Here is a 15,466-nt window from a genome sequence, read left to right as displayed (position 1 = left end):
TGGTATGCAACGATAGGCTTTCCCCTGGAAATCTTCAGCAAGAGGTTGAAAATACTAAACTCAGAGTATAAAACTCAGAAGGGAGGTCATAGCTGGAGACACAGGTTTCGGGGGTCGGTGCTCAGGGTGGGTGGTCGGAACCCCATGAATGGCCTCTTTTCGAGTAGAGTGTAGTAACAGAAGTCTGAGAGCTAAATTTGGGGTGTGCTAAAGTTAAAGGAGCTTGGAAGAGGAAAAGAGGTAAGCAAAGGGCAGTCGCTTTGGTGGAAAGAGAAGGAAAGCTGTGTAGTCTTACAGAAATGAAAGGAGGGGAGCTCGGAAGAAGGTTGCCAACAGTGTAAAATGTTTTAGAGAAAGTAAAAGCCTGAGAAGAAGAGCAGTGGTGTTCGTGTTTAGGCTTTGAGAATTTTAATTTCCTTTCATTAATTGATTTATGTATACATTATATCTGGGTGTGAGTGTGTGTGTAAGAAAATTGCTATTACACATTCAAATTGTTATGCACTTAAAATTTACAACCTTTTGACACATACAGAATTTCTTTTCTGAAAGTCTTATAGGCAACTAGGTGAGGAAAATTAAGTATACTTGATAGGTCTGGCAAACTTAGATTCAAATCTATTAGCTGTGTGACCTTTGACAAATTACTTTATCTGTTGGAGCTTTGGTTTTCTCGTATATCAAATGGGTTCAACATACATTGAATGAAATAACAGTGTTCGGCACATAGGAAGTGCTTTAACAAAGTTAGTTACTTTCTGCTCCCTCTTTTTAAAATTATTTTTTTAATTGAAGTATAGTTGATTTACAGTATTTTATAGTCTCCCTTTTTTTTCTTTCATTTTCTGAGTAGATGCTGTTTGATAATTGTATGATCCTACTTCTCCTGAATTCTAGTTTTTTATTAGCTGAAATGAACACACTTACCACAGGTGGATAGTATCCAGGTTTCGTTTTCAATCTAAAGTGAATAGTGATTAATGGTGTTTTATTGAAGCTATGTTTTGTTTTTAAAACTGTAACTGTGCTTTACTTTGTATTAGAAGAGAATGAGTGACATTCTTCAATAGGATTACTTGTAAATTGGTGAGAAAAATAGAAGCCAGTGTACCCTAGAGCTCATTCTAATCTCAGTGTATTTTACTTGATGAGTAACAGACATGAGGTTTATTTTTAATTGTATACAGTAATTCGACTGAGAAGCAAGAGTCTGTTCAGTTAGCAGTGAGAACAGCAGAAAAGCTCCTTAAAGAACTAAAACCTCAGACTGTTCAGGGTCACGTACAGCTCCGCATAATGGAAAACTATTGCCTGATGGCTACCAAACAGAAATCTAGCGTCGAGCAGGCGTTGAATACCTTCACCGAAATAGCAACATCTGAGGTTAGTAAATTTTCTTTTTCAGCTTCACGTTATCTTCCCTTGGTGGTGTTGAATATGTATTTTGATTAGTTGTTTATTTTCTGAAGATTGACTTCATTTTTACTATTATTAAAAATTAGATATATAGTTTGGCATGATTTTACATCATGTACCTTTGTTTTCACAGGAGACATTGTACTATGTTGATGTGTTATTATGTTTATCTCTATTAGAAGAGTGAATTCTAGAGAAAGGAAATTCTGCAAGAGGGCATAAATTCTCAAGGGAATGGCTTTATCCTCTGTGTTGTAGGTGTAGACTAGGTTAACTTACTAAGTGAAAATAAACACCTGGCTGCCTTGATGTCTCACCTTTTCAGTTATGTGAAGTTGAAGTTTTTCCAGTTCTAGGGCTGAGACCAGTACTGACAGTTTATAATTCAGTCATGCAAATAATGCTGATGTTCTTTAGTGACACTGAAATCACTCCCTGCAATAATAATGATAAAATAAATATTACTGATAGTAATAAATTATTTTATTATTATTAGATCAAAAGCTTTCTCCTCTTTTCAGCCCATTCAGATACACTGTCCTCCTCAAGCTCTGGGCCTTTTATTTTTCCTTCCCTCACACAGTGCTGTATTTCTCCAATTACTTGTTATGAAGGAAGGAGTACCCATCGCATCACCAGTTGGTAGTAGCAAGTTCTAAGTGTACACTCGGGATTTCATGTTCTTCCACTTACCAGTGTTGTAGGCCATAGGAGACATAATTGGGGCCTCTCAGAGGATATACAGAATTTTGCTGTGTTTTCTTGTGGTTCACAGATCACAGTGGCAGCGATAAATGACCCCAAACCCCCTACAGTGACCCCTTCCTCCTGCCTCCCAGGATGCTGGAGGGCTTTGGAAGACTTACAACTCCTGTTGGTGTGTGGGTGCAAGCATCCTTGGTGGCACTTGACCACCATTGTAAGCCACCCTGGGAACAAATCAGCAAAGCAGCAGCCACACAGTTCCATCCTCAAGCAGAGCCCTCCTGCTGACATTGAAGTAGTGTTCTCAGGGCGCTCAGCTGAGTTGACTGTGCGGCAGCAGATGGATAACAGCAGCTGACGGAACCAGAAATAGGACTGCCCTATAAGTCTAAGAAAGTCTGTAAAGCATGATGAAGCACCATTTCAAGTGAGGTGTCATAGCTACTGAATGTTGTGAAGTAACCTTCTATCATGTAAGGAGAGGTTAAACTGTGAGGTTTGAGAGAGAACACTAAAAGCAGTAAGTGACATCACAGCTGTTTCCTAGAAAGACTGTGCCAGTTTTTTGTTTCGCTGAGACTACATTATTTTTTATCATTCTTACATATGTGATTCGTATTATACTGTCCTCAAAGCTGTTTACCGACCATACTGTCCAAAGACTGATGTATGAATTGACATTTAATAAGTGAATTTTATCTTGCGTTTTTCCCTTTTAACCCACAGGCTGCATATATTAAATATAATGAATATTCATTAAGTAAGCAGTGGGTGCTAAGCACAGTCGGAATCACAAAGATAAGCCACATATAGTCCCGTTCTTCACGTTTCTCATAGTCTAGGGGAGATGAAGCGAGCATACTGACTGTAGTGCAGAGTCAAAACTGTTACATTCTGTCCCCACGTTGCAAATAAAAGTGCTGTAGGAGACAGTATAAGGAGCGCTGAGAGACCCTTTCCATGGGAGAAGATATGATTTAAGAAGAACCAGCATATAGAACGACCACATGACCCAGCAGTCCCACTCCTGGGCATATACCCTGGGAAAACCATAATCCAAAAAGATGCATGTACCACAGTGTTCACTGCAGCACTATTTACAATAGCCAGGACATGGAAGCAAGCTAAATGTCCACCGACAGATGAATGGATAAAGAAGATGTGGCACATATATACATTGGAATATTACTCAGCCATAAAAAGGGATGAAATTGAGTTATTTGTAGGGAGGTGGATGGACACAGAGTCTGTCATACAGAGTGAAGAAAGTCAGAAAAACAAATGCCGTATGCTAACATATATGGAATCCAGAAAAATGGTACTGATGAACCTAGGGGCAGGGCAGGAATAAGGATACACATGTAAGGAACGGACTTGAGGACATGGTGAGGGAGGGGAAGGGGAAGCTGGGACGAAGTGAGAGAGTAGCACTGACATATACACACTACCAAATGTAAAATAGGTAGCTAGTGGGAAGCTGCTGCATAGCACAGGGAGATCAACTCAGTGCTTGGTGATGACCTAGAGGGGTGGGAGGGAGGACCAAGGGGGAGCGGATATGGGGATATATGTATACATATAGCTAATTCACTTTGTTGTACAGCAGAAACTAACGCAACATTGTAAAGCAATTATACTCCAATAAACATGTATTAAAAAAAAAAAAAAGAACCAGCATAAATTGCCTTTACACAGGTAGAGATGGAGGAAGTGCATTCTAAGTTAAGGGGAAAATGTGAACAAAGGCAGGGAGGCAACGAAGCATAGGGTAGATTCACAGCACTACGCAATGTTCAGATTGTTTGAAAAAAGAGGTATGTGACAGGAAGACATGGGAGGTGATTGAAAAAAGAGGTATGTGACAGGAAGACATGGGAGGAAACGGTGGAAGATGCATTAAACCCAAGCTAAAATGTTTCCACTTCCTTTCTTCCCCTCACCTTGAACCATAAAAGGTACGTTGCTTATAATAGAGCTCTGCTGTCTTTTGTGATGTAAAGTTGTTGCAGTTTAGAGTGACTGAGAGAAGCTGGCTGAACGTCTTAGGATGTCTGCACCAGAAAAGGCATCATGGGCCTAGTGCAGGGGTTAGAATGCAAGCTTGCAGTTTCAGAAACCATTCTTCAGCTCACTCAGGAGTGATCAAGCTGTGAGGAACTGATTCATTCTAATCCAACTCAGGGTGTGTGATTTTTAAATCAGAGTTTATTTTTAAAGGTATAGTGTGGGATATTTTTTAGTATGTGAATAGGTCTGAACATTTTTCCAGGACCCTCCTCTTCCTGGCCTGTCCTAGGATCTGGCTGACAAATGCATAGTAGGTGTCTATTTTCTTTCCTCTCCAGCCCACCTGAGATGGGGATGTGGTTCAGTAATTAATAATATCCCCTCCGTCTTCAAAATCTACTACCGAATTGATTGTATTTGGCATTCAAATAAAAACATTTCTGTCATTCCTTAATCAGGAGAACAAAGTACACATTGGAAGTTTATTGGTAGAGAGAAAATTAGACCCAGGGAAGTTTTATATTCCTGTGTTCATCAAGCTGTAATGAATTGCCCTTCTTTCTCTATTCCAGGGTTATTTCTGACTTCCAACCATTATCAGTGTTGCACGTTGAACTTTTTAACTACTTTATTCTCCTTTTTGTTCCTTATTAGTTACTGAAACTTGCTGTCTTACAGTGCACCTTTATTACAGTCATGGTATTATAATTTCTAAATCACAGTTTCTCATCTTTTATTTATTTTTTAAATGGAAGCCTTTCTCTTTATAAAAGCTTCACAATCCCTCTGCTGAAATTTGAGAAGCAGTCTAGCTTTATCAGGTGCATACACATTATTGCCTAGGTATGTTAGTTTTCATATTAGCTTGTTGGTTTCACAGAGTGACTTTTTCTGACTTTGTCTAAAAGAATAGTGTCTTTTGTAGTTACTGTCAAGGAGCTGCAGACTCCAAATCTAAAAGCATATTTTAAGGCATGAGTCTATTTCATGTAATTTCCAAGTGATTAATTAATTGCATGCCTTATTTATAACGTTTCCATTGGTCAAACTGGGAGAAGAGGCTTTTGAATAAAATGAAAAGGGAGGGGAATAGAGCAATAGAAGTCAGTACAGATAAGGAGTATGATTTGCAAGTATATCTTTCTGTTTGTTATTCCTATTTTACAGGTGAAAGAACTAAGGGGCCAGAATGCTAAATCTGAAACACAAATGTTCAGTTAGGACTACACTGAGATACGATTTTATTTTTTCTGTTTCTGTACAAAACCAAAACAGCCAGTCCATCCCATGAAAGATCAAGTTTTCCTAAGTGCCTGGAGCTGTGTGGTTATGGCATCTGCATTCTTAGTGAACTGCCTCGACCAGATGGTTCTTCCTGGTAGCCTGAGGTTCCTTGATGTGTTAAATAGTGACCGTATCACAGTATTTAATAGGAGCCAGAAATGGAATCCACAGGCTAGTCCCTGTATTATGCAGCACTTGCTACTTTCCATGCGTTTCTTTTAAACATGGCGCATTTATGTTTGTGTATGGGGGGGGGGTCTAAACTTTGTTTTCTTATAGAAGGATCATATTCCAGCACTTTTGGGAATGGCAACAGCTTATATGATCTTGAAACAAACGCCTAGAGCCCGAAACCAGCTGAAGCGGATTGCAAAAATGAACTGGAATCCTATTGACGCAGAGGACTTTGAGAGGAGTTGGCTGCTGCTTGCTGATATTTATATTCAATCAGCAAAATACGACATGGCAGAAGAGCTGCTAAAACGGTGCCTGCGTCATAACAGGGTAGGTGACTGAGGAGTGAAAAGTACCTTTTAGCCTTTCTTGTATAACCTTTCTATAATAGGCTTTTATAGTGTGTTGGTCCATTTCTAGGGATTTCTATGTGTTTTGGGAAAATTAAATGTTTATTTTACCACAATCGGGAAATAAACATTAATAATAAAAAAAGAAGCCATTTGCCCTTGAGAATAAAGAAAAATAGAGATTTATGCAGTTTCAAGTTTCAGCTGTAGTTTGCCCTACTTACAGAAAGTGTTTTGGAATGTCAAGCGTTTGCCTGTGATTATCCATCTCATCCCAGAACTAATGAAAATTGCAGAAGAACATTAATTGCGGACGTCTGTCCCTCCTCTTAAATACTCCTGATGAATTTACTGCAGCTGCATGTTGTTTTCACATTACTAGAATCCACTCTGCATAATATATTTTGTGGGGGGGAAGTCTTTTCAGCATTTAATTTGATTTGTTTAATAAAAAGTCCTTATCATTAGGTATAAAATTGAAAGTCTTCAAGTCCTTAGAATTTAAGGCTCTTTACTAACAGTGCATTTTGGTGTTTAATTGCCCCCAAAAGGATGTCTTTTTATAACATTTTTTAAGTTAAGAATTTACTATTTATTGAGAAATAATTGTGCTTTAGAAGCTTCAGAATATTTGTCTTTATAGATTCTTATTAGTCACTTCAAAGTCTTAATCACAGTAAGTCTATGTTTTATTCCCTTTGAGCCAATTAGATTACAAACTGGGTCATTTGTTTTTCGAAGAGGAGTCATGGCCATCTAATACTGTTAAGCTATTTTCTTAGGGACTTTAAAAACCTAAAATATCAAGCCATTTATCAATTTATGATTTATACATGTAATTTAAGTTATATTGGCCTTTAAAAACAGAATACTTATTAATAGGCTTTGAAAAATCTAAACTGGCACATAACTGATGCTTATGTGCCTAATCTGGGATTAAGCAAGATTTCATGGGCATTAAGTTTTCGATGCAGGTAGAATTTCAGTTTGCCAGAACACGGACAGCAATACATTGCATGTTTGAACATGATGGCTGCTTTAGAGGTGTCAGCCCTGCTGCTTAGGCATGTCAATACTACAAGCATGAGATTCAGAAACTAGAGCTTAGAAACTTTGAATTATGTAGTTAAAAAATGGAGATCATCCAGATCTGGGGCAGGAAATGTGCAAGATGACACTAGACCATCTTGTCATACCAGATGGCAAGGAAGCTGAGATGACTGGAGTCACATCAGGGACTCAAGAGCCAACTCAAGGACACTCCCACTAGCCAAAGCTGAGACAGTTTAGATATCAGTCATAACTGCATTGCTTCGGAACACACCAAACGTGTTTAAGTCCATGAGTTTACAAAGATCCAAAAAAGGAAAAATACCCTAATTGGTCACCACTGAAATATGCTAATAAACTGACTGTTTTAAAGGGAAAGAATTAAGCATTTATCCTGCCTTTTCTGTATGAAAAATACTGCTGGGAAACAAAATAGTGGAAAAGGAGATGTTTCTCATTATAGATGTTTTCCTGCTAATAAATGAAGAATGATAGAATGTCACTGTTTTCCAACCATGGTGAATTAATGAATGGGCATAACATCACAAGACACTACACGCCCCCTGGTGGAAGGACAAACCACCTATAACAGGGCCAGACTGGGGTGACACAGGCAAAACACTCGCTCCAGGTCAGAAATTTAAAGGAGTACTTAAAATCTCAGTAATTATTGGAACTTCCCTGATGGTCCAGTGGCTAAGACTCCACGCTCCCAATGCAGGGGGCCTGGGTTTGATCCCTGGTCAGGGAACTAGATTCTACATGCTGCAACTAAGAGTTTGCATGCCGCAACTAAAAAAAAAAAAAGATCCCGCATGCTGCAACAAAGATCCCTCATGCAGCAACTAAGACCTGGCACAGCCACATAAATAAATAAATATTTAAAAAAAGAAATCTCAGTAATTATCTTAGTTAACTGATGCTGCTATAACAAAGTACCATAGACTGGGTAACTTATAAACAGAAATTTATCAATATTTCTCACAGTCCTAGATGCTGAAAGTCTTAAGATCAGGGTGCCAGCATGGTTGGGTTCTGGTGATGGTCCTCTTCCTGGTTGCAGACTCCTGAGTTCTCAGTGTGTCCTCACATGGCAGAGAAAGAGGGCAAGGGAGCTCTCTGGGGTCCCTTTTATAAGGGCACCAATCCATTCAGGAGGGCTGCACCCAAATGACCTAATCACCTCCCCAGAGCCTCACGTCCTTATACCATCACATTGGATGTTAGGATTGCAGCGTATGAATTTTGGGGAACAAAAATTCAGTCCAGTTTAGTGATCAAGATAAATGACATTTAATGCAGTATTTTTTTTTAAATCAAAGTATCAAAATGTGAAATAGGTAGGATCTTACAGTGCTGTGCTGCGCTATATTGAAGCCTGAAGCAAAAAGGGAAAATGTGTACCCAGATCCATGTTTCTGTATATTTTTTAATGGTTAATAGTTTTCATGAAAATATTAGTGATGCATCTTCCTGCATTAAAGTAAGGAAAGTAAAATTATGATAAATAGAAAAACTATTCAAACTTAACGTTGTGAGTTTTAATATACCTACTTTTCTATTTTTCAGTTTTTTTTAATTAACATTCTGGGGGGAAAATAGCAATTAAAAAAATACCTAAAAACATGTATAGAGCATTGTGCATTTTTGCTTTTTCATAAAGAGCAGTGTGGCTCAGTAGAGCACTGATCTGTGAAGTTTCACCTCTTTCCCCCCAAAGCAAAATCAGATCCAAACCTCCAGATCTAATACAAGTTCCAGGAAATATCAATGACATAGGAATATATTATATAACTACCACAAGGATGCACTCAACTAAATCTGGGCTGTGAGGAAATCTAGGATGAACATTCTTGTTTCTGCTGCATTTAATTGCAAGGAGAGAGACAAAGAGATGGAGAGGAAACTTCTAGATCAGAAGGAAGTTTAGGGACATTTCAACCAGTCACAGTGTGTGGGCCTTATTTGGATCCTCATCCTAACATGTAAACAAAAAACTATGTTAAGACTATTTGAAATTTGAATAGTGACTGGATATTTGGTGATGTCAAGGAGTTGTTACATTTTAGGTGTGATAACTTGTGGTTATGTTTAAAGAAAGTCCTTATTTTTAAAGAGGCATACTAAAGTATTTCTGGATGAAATGATGTAGTATCTGAGGATTTTTTATCTGATAATACAGAAGGACAAGTGTATGGAGCAGTGAAACAGTGTTAGGAGTTAATTGAAAATATGGGTTCATGGGGTCCATTATAATGTTATTTCTATACATGTTAAAATTATTTGTAATAAAAAGTATACATGTATATGTATAAAACATGTCCTTCCCTCTCACCCAAAAATCCTGATTCTGTAGGTTTGGGATAGGGGCTTGACATCAGAATCTTTTTTAGAATCCCATAGATGTTTTGCTTGCATAGTCAAGGTTGAAAAACCACTTTCCTATGTGCCATTTAAATGAGTTAATATGGTTGACCTCTATAGTCGTAAGCACTGCGTAAAATCTTAGTGATATCAAGTTTAATCTATTTACACATCTTGCATTTTTCTTCAGTCTTGCTGCAAAGCCTATGAATATATGGGATACATTATGGAAAAAGAGCAAGCGTATACAGACGCTGCCTTAAACTATGAAATGGCATGGAAACATGGAAATCAGACAAATCCAGCAGTAGGTGCGTTTTATATGTAAATCTTCATTTAAGTGCATTTGATTTTCTTTTTAAGGACAAAATACACATTAAGAGCCAACATCCTTTGTCAGACCTTCTGAAAAGTAAGTTTTATGTTCATAATAGATTAGTAGCTACTAAGTTACTGGGTATAGTTTCCTGAGATTCAAACTCAGTCACCTTAGAGGACATCTAATCTAATTCTGCCCTTTCTCTTCCGTCACCCTCTGATTCCAAAATGGTAATGCTGTGAGGGGGAGAGTTCCATTGTGAGGAGAGTGAGAAAAACATTGCATTAAATCAAGTTCTTCTGCTTTCTTTACTGAAGAACTTCTCAAAGCCTGTAAACCCTAATGTATATTGTGATGGATATCACAGAGGGGACATGTTTCCCACAGTAATTTGATATGAAAATTTTTTTTCTCAGCATCTAGAAACATCATCTTGTTGCAGTGGTAGACTGTTGGTTTGAGGAAGGCTAGTCTCCAGTGTCCCTAACAGATGGGCTGCATCTGGTATATACTTAGTGACTCCTGTCTCCCACATTGCGAGGGAGCTCCTCCCCAGGCTTCTCTTTCTTTGTATTGAGCTGAAATAGGCTTCACTGACACTGCCCTGTGTATTCTCTGGAGCAACCCGCAGAGTCCTTCCTCCCTTACACATAGCGGTCCTCTAATTGTAGACTGCATCATGACTCTCTTCAGTTTCTCTCCAAAGCATCCTCAGGTGCTTGTCCATTCTTGCTTTCAAGTCTATCACCCTCCTTGCGTCTCCTGGAAACTCTCAAATAGTATTTCCCAAACTGCTTTGGAATACTGTGTGAGATGTTAATAGTTATTTATTTAAAATAGAGAGGGAGAGAGTTGAATGTGAGGAGATTAGATTCCATGGCCAAGTAAGTTTGGAAAAGGCTATTTTATTTGTCCGTGTCCCTCCTGACCTGTTGTACCAGAAATGGAAAAGTTCTTAAGTATGATTTAAGAACGAATTATATGTATAATGAAGCTATTTTTTCAAATTAGGCATTTAGTAGTTGAAAATTCAACCTAAAATGTTATCTGTCTTTTTAGCAGCTGTGTCACAGTAATGACTTAGATTTAATCTGCAGTCAGCTAGGTCATCTTTAGACGTACTGCTGTCAGTTCGGGACTTCCCCTACTTCGTATTTTTCTGAGGTCTCTTATTTTGCTAGACTTGTATAGAGCACAGGAACTAATGTTTTTAGATAGTATTTTTCTTTCTCAGATATTATGTATCTTACAGAATCAAACCAGCTTGTAAAATGAAAATTCCTTAAAATCCTTAAAGTATATTTAATTTGGGGGCTTTATTCCCCAGAAGAAATGCAGTTAGAAGCTCAGTTACGTAAATATTCTGTTCCTTGGAAGACCAGCAAATAAGGAGATTCCAAGTTACTAGTTCTTTCATTGTGCCATCTTTGTATTTTATAGGTGATTTTATCAATTCCTCTGACTTCTCCTTAGTAGGCATTTCTCTGAGGCGCTCAATTAATTCTTATAGTTTCTTCCTTAAGATTCTCATTGCATCCAGTACCGCCAGCCTGCCTGGCCAAGGTAGTGATGCATTTATTTCACTTTTTCACTTGTCAGGAAAATCTTAAAATCATGGTTGTGTTCTTTGCATAGGATTCAGGCTTGAACACTATCCCTGTGAAAGGCACCAGGAACTGAGATGCACTGAGAGGAGAGCACAGCCAGGGTTCTCCCTCTACAGTCATTCCCAGGTTACGCGACAGTCACTAGGCTGTCCACATTGTTCGTTTCCGCTGGCTCGCTCTCACGAACTCTTTCTCTTCACCCCATTTTTTTTTCCTGATTACAAAGAGTTGAATTCTTAGAAGCCTGACAGGTGTGATGCAGCTGCGGTACACTGTGCTTTGCCTTTTCTGGTTTTTCATTTCCTCTCTAAAGTTTTTTGAAGGAAATGATCTATCAGGTTTCTTTCAATATGAAAACTTTGTGCTTCTAATTTAATGTTTATACAGAAAAAAATTGCTAATACTTGTGTGGTACTCTAAAATTTTTAAAAGCATTTCACAACAAGCATTTCATTTGTTCTTTAAACTTACACTGAGTTATCCTCCCTGTTTTTAGATGAGGAAACTTGAAATTGACAGCTCAGGTCACCTGCCTAAGGTCTCAAAACTAGTCAGGAAGCCAGAAACCAAAAGTTAAGTCCAGGTTTTTTTGGCTCTAGTTTCCATGTTGGGCATGACATCTTAAGTTGTTTTCCTTTTTAAATGTCATAAACTCTATTAATCTGTTTTATAATTCCTTTCTAGTGATATCGAGTTTACCTCTCTGACACTTACTGTTTTCATCTTGGACATTTCTAATTTGTGTGTGTGTGTATCGAATACTATGAATTTTAGATATTTCCTGTTCCTTACTTTTTGCTGCCATATGATTGCATTATCCAGTAATTCTTTTAAAACATTGTTTTGAAATTCTAAAAATTTGCTTTGGTACTTTGATTAAAGCCCAAAAGCAGCATTCACATTTCCCTTTTTCATATTTCTAAGTGATAAAGCAAAACATTTATTAGTTACATATTATTTTACAGTGTGTTATATCTTACTGAGTCCACTTTTTTGTTTTCTCCTTAGTTTGCTTACTGTTCTGGCATTCTTACAGACCAACAGTCATTTAAGAATGTCTTAAAACTTTCTTCTAAGTTGTCAGCATCCGAAATGTGACATTTTAATATCAGTAACTATGGCGCTTGTTACTCATCGCTGACGTGGTTGTCTGATGACTGACTGTCTTCTGAGCCACTCTCCCCGCTGCTGTGTCTCCCTCTACCACTGGCCTTTCCATGTGCGGTTCCCTCTGCCTAACAGTGTTCTTGCTTCCCACCCCCTTGGCCTGCATCATGCCTCTTCCTTCAGATTTCAGACCTTGCCTGACACCCACCCCCTCCCCAACCAGGTTTCTTGTTACAGTGCTCTTGGCCTGTACCTTTATTTCATAGCCTTTATCTCAGTTTTGAAATTATTCATGTACTTGCATAATTACTTAAATAATGTACTTTCTTTCCTAATAGAAGGTAAACCTCATGACTGTAGGAACCAGTTTGCCTGACGTGTTAAGTAAATCTGCACTGTGTAAATGAATAGTTGTGTTATCATTTACTGCCCTATGATAAGTTTTTACTGTAATCTGAAACAAATGGGACGTTTCTAGTAAGTTGCAAACCACACTTGTGGGTTGGCTGGCCATCTTCTAACCCCATGGTGGTCCTTTGTTACAACTCCATTTTCTTTCCTACCTGTTCTCCTTTTATGTCACTCCACCTTCTGTTATCTTATTTCTATCATAGTACAGTCACCAGCCTCCGCTAAGAGTTCTCTAATATTAGAGTAAGCAAACAAAGCAGGAGGCCAAAAAAGGAAATACTAATGGTGTGCTTTATAAATAGTACTATATCAGGGTTGGTTTTTTGTCTTTACAGGATACAAACTGGCATTTAATTACTTAAAAGCAAAAAGATATGTGGATGCAATTGATGTATGTCACCAGGTAACACTTAAGTTTCTTAAAATTTTTCAGATGCACTGTTTCCTACTTTTAGTTAATATCAAGGTGTATATGAATAGATATAGAGAATTAGTATTTTGGTTGAATGACTCATCAAATACATCTGGGAGAGATTACCAGTTTTCAAAATAAAGTTTAAATAAAAAATCATGTTTTTAATTAGGGCTCAAATAACAAAATGTTTATATAAATTTAAAGAAAGAGGCTGGAGGAGGAGCATGTTAAATGAAACTCAATCCCCAAGTCAGAAGATATCTGAGAATTATTGTAGATTTTCCAAGTCATTGTTCTGCATAGAAGTTCTTATGTATATGTCTAAGTGTGGTATTAGAGGATTCAGATTTATAAATTAAAGAGGTATTTTTGTCATTTAGAAGTCATTCAGTTACACTTCTTCAGTTGATTCCTGACTAAATGATTCCTTGCTAAAATGACAGATATTTAAGTTGCAATTTTAGAATTTACAGTTTCTTTATTATACACTGTGCCATTGATATTCCATGTAAGGCACTTTTCTAAACATTGTTGGGAGCTCCAAGAAGAGCTCCTTAGCAGAGAATTCTGTGATGTGCCTTATCCTAGTAGCTGTGTCAGCATCGTTAGAGTGAATACTTGGCCCCAGTGATTGCTGTTGATTACTGAGTCTCCACGTAAGGCAGCACTTCACATTAAGTTTAAGGTTGTACATTAATGTAAGGTTATATATTAGAATCATTTGTGGAGTTTTGATTTTTTTTTTTTTTAATGAATATCCGCCTACTCCCAGACTCAGTAGACCTGGAAATTTGTATGTTTCACAATCATTCCAGGTAAATCTGATGTGTGCTCCTGGGTAAAAACAACTAAAGGTTTATTAAATATCATGCATAAATAGATTTTTTTAAAGTATCTTAAATCATTGATACATAATTGTTTTCTATAACTGATCTATTAAGGAAATAATTATATTTGTTGTATTTTCCACATGTAGTATTATATTCTACTGTTTTCATCTAATTACTGTTAATAGAAATGAGTCATCATGTCACATCTCAGATGTCACCTTTAAGAAGTATTGTTGTATTTGTGATATTAGTATAATGGAATCTCAACTGTAATGCCGTTTCTAGGAAGTTTTGTGGCTCCCCATTCTTAGTAATGAATTACAAGGTGTTATGCTTTTGTCTTACTTTGTTTTTTCTTTGTGTGTGTATTTTTGCAGGTCCTTGAAGCACATCCAACTTACCCCAAAATCAGAAAGGATATACTTGATAAGGCTCGTACATCTTTAAGACCTTGAAAATTATTTTAACTTTTTTAAGAAATGAAAAGAATCTGAGTTCTTCCAGTTCAAAATAGGTTGAAGCTAGTTCTTTGTAATAGAAAGCATACTTTTCTTTCTCCAGCAGAGGCTGCTGTTGTATATAAAGAGAAATGCTGTGTTAAAGGGGTGTCTTCTGATGGAGGTGAAGGAAAGCTGATTTAGTTAATTGACTCTCTTGATTAGGTACGGATTTGGTGACTCTGTGGTAAAGATTATAACCTATTTTTATAAAGCATATTTTGTTAAAATCTAGGTAGTTAAGTATCTTATATCTTTTCTAAGGAATATTAGTTGTTTCTTTCAGGAAATTACTTTTAAAATACTGTTGTTCTCTGTTAAGCATTTTTGTGATATTCTGTTATTTCAAAGGTTTGAGTAAATTTCCCTGTAAATATTTATGGAAAAGAAAATATATTTTTAATAAAGGTTTTATACATTTATGATTTGTATTCCTCTTGGAACTCAAAAGACGTGGTGAGTTTTGCAAAATCTGGGGTAAGCTCCCCACATTAATGCATAGTATTACAGAAAATACGACTTTCTCAGAAAATTCTTTTTGGGAAAGTATAAAGAGTGTGAGTTTCCCTTCTCTGTTGAACCGATTCTTCCTGCTCTCAATGCCAATGTGATCCTTTTAAGAAATAGCCAGTGCCTGAAATTAGTTTAAGTAGGTAAACCTTTATAGCAATATTTAACCTTAGCCCAAAGACGAGGTCTTTGGTGTAACTTGAGACACTTCACATCTGGTGGAGGATATTTTTGGTCAGCAGGGACTCGCAAAGCACACCCTGTGAAAGCAGCCGTGAACCCACTATCCCTAGCATCCCTGCCACCAGCCTGAGAGAGCACTCACTGTTCCACTGCATTTCACCTCATCTTCATAAACTCAATTCTTAGCATCATTTTTAGTATGTTATCTACATTTTCTTCAGTTGCCTTTAAAAATAC

The 15,466-nt window shown here is 37.3% G+C and overlaps 1 protein-coding gene across 2 annotated transcripts in view; it reads left to right on the top strand.

Annotated features, from left to right (window-relative positions):
- TTC21B (tetratricopeptide repeat domain 21B) overlaps nucleotides 1–14,956 on the top strand; it is an 82,645-nt gene extending 67,689 nt beyond the window's left edge. Inside the window, exons 25-29 of one of the 2 annotated variants that reach the window (XM_057744561.1) lie at nucleotides 1,188–1,383; nucleotides 5,692–5,916; nucleotides 9,541–9,661; nucleotides 13,130–13,197; nucleotides 14,417–14,956. In XM_057744561.1, the coding sequence (XP_057600544.1) occupies nucleotides 1,188–1,383; nucleotides 5,692–5,916; nucleotides 9,541–9,661; nucleotides 13,130–13,197; nucleotides 14,417–14,494 (688 nt within the window). In that variant the 3' untranslated portion in view covers nucleotides 14,495–14,956. Of the gene's footprint in view, nucleotides 1–1,187; nucleotides 1,384–2,191; nucleotides 5,917–9,540; nucleotides 9,662–13,129; nucleotides 13,198–14,416 lie in introns of those variants that run through there. The other variant, XM_057744563.1, reaches the window with a different exon arrangement.
- Nucleotides 14,957–15,466: the final 510 nt, after the last annotated feature.

Source organism: Hippopotamus amphibius, chromosome 8 (assembly GCF_030028045.1).
Source record: "Hippopotamus amphibius kiboko isolate mHipAmp2 chromosome 8, mHipAmp2.hap2, whole genome shotgun sequence".
NCBI classification, from domain to species: domain Eukaryota; kingdom Metazoa; phylum Chordata; class Mammalia; order Artiodactyla; family Hippopotamidae; genus Hippopotamus; species Hippopotamus amphibius.
The sequence above is the reverse complement of the archived record's forward strand: the minus strand, read 5'-3'. Positions and strand labels throughout refer to the sequence as shown.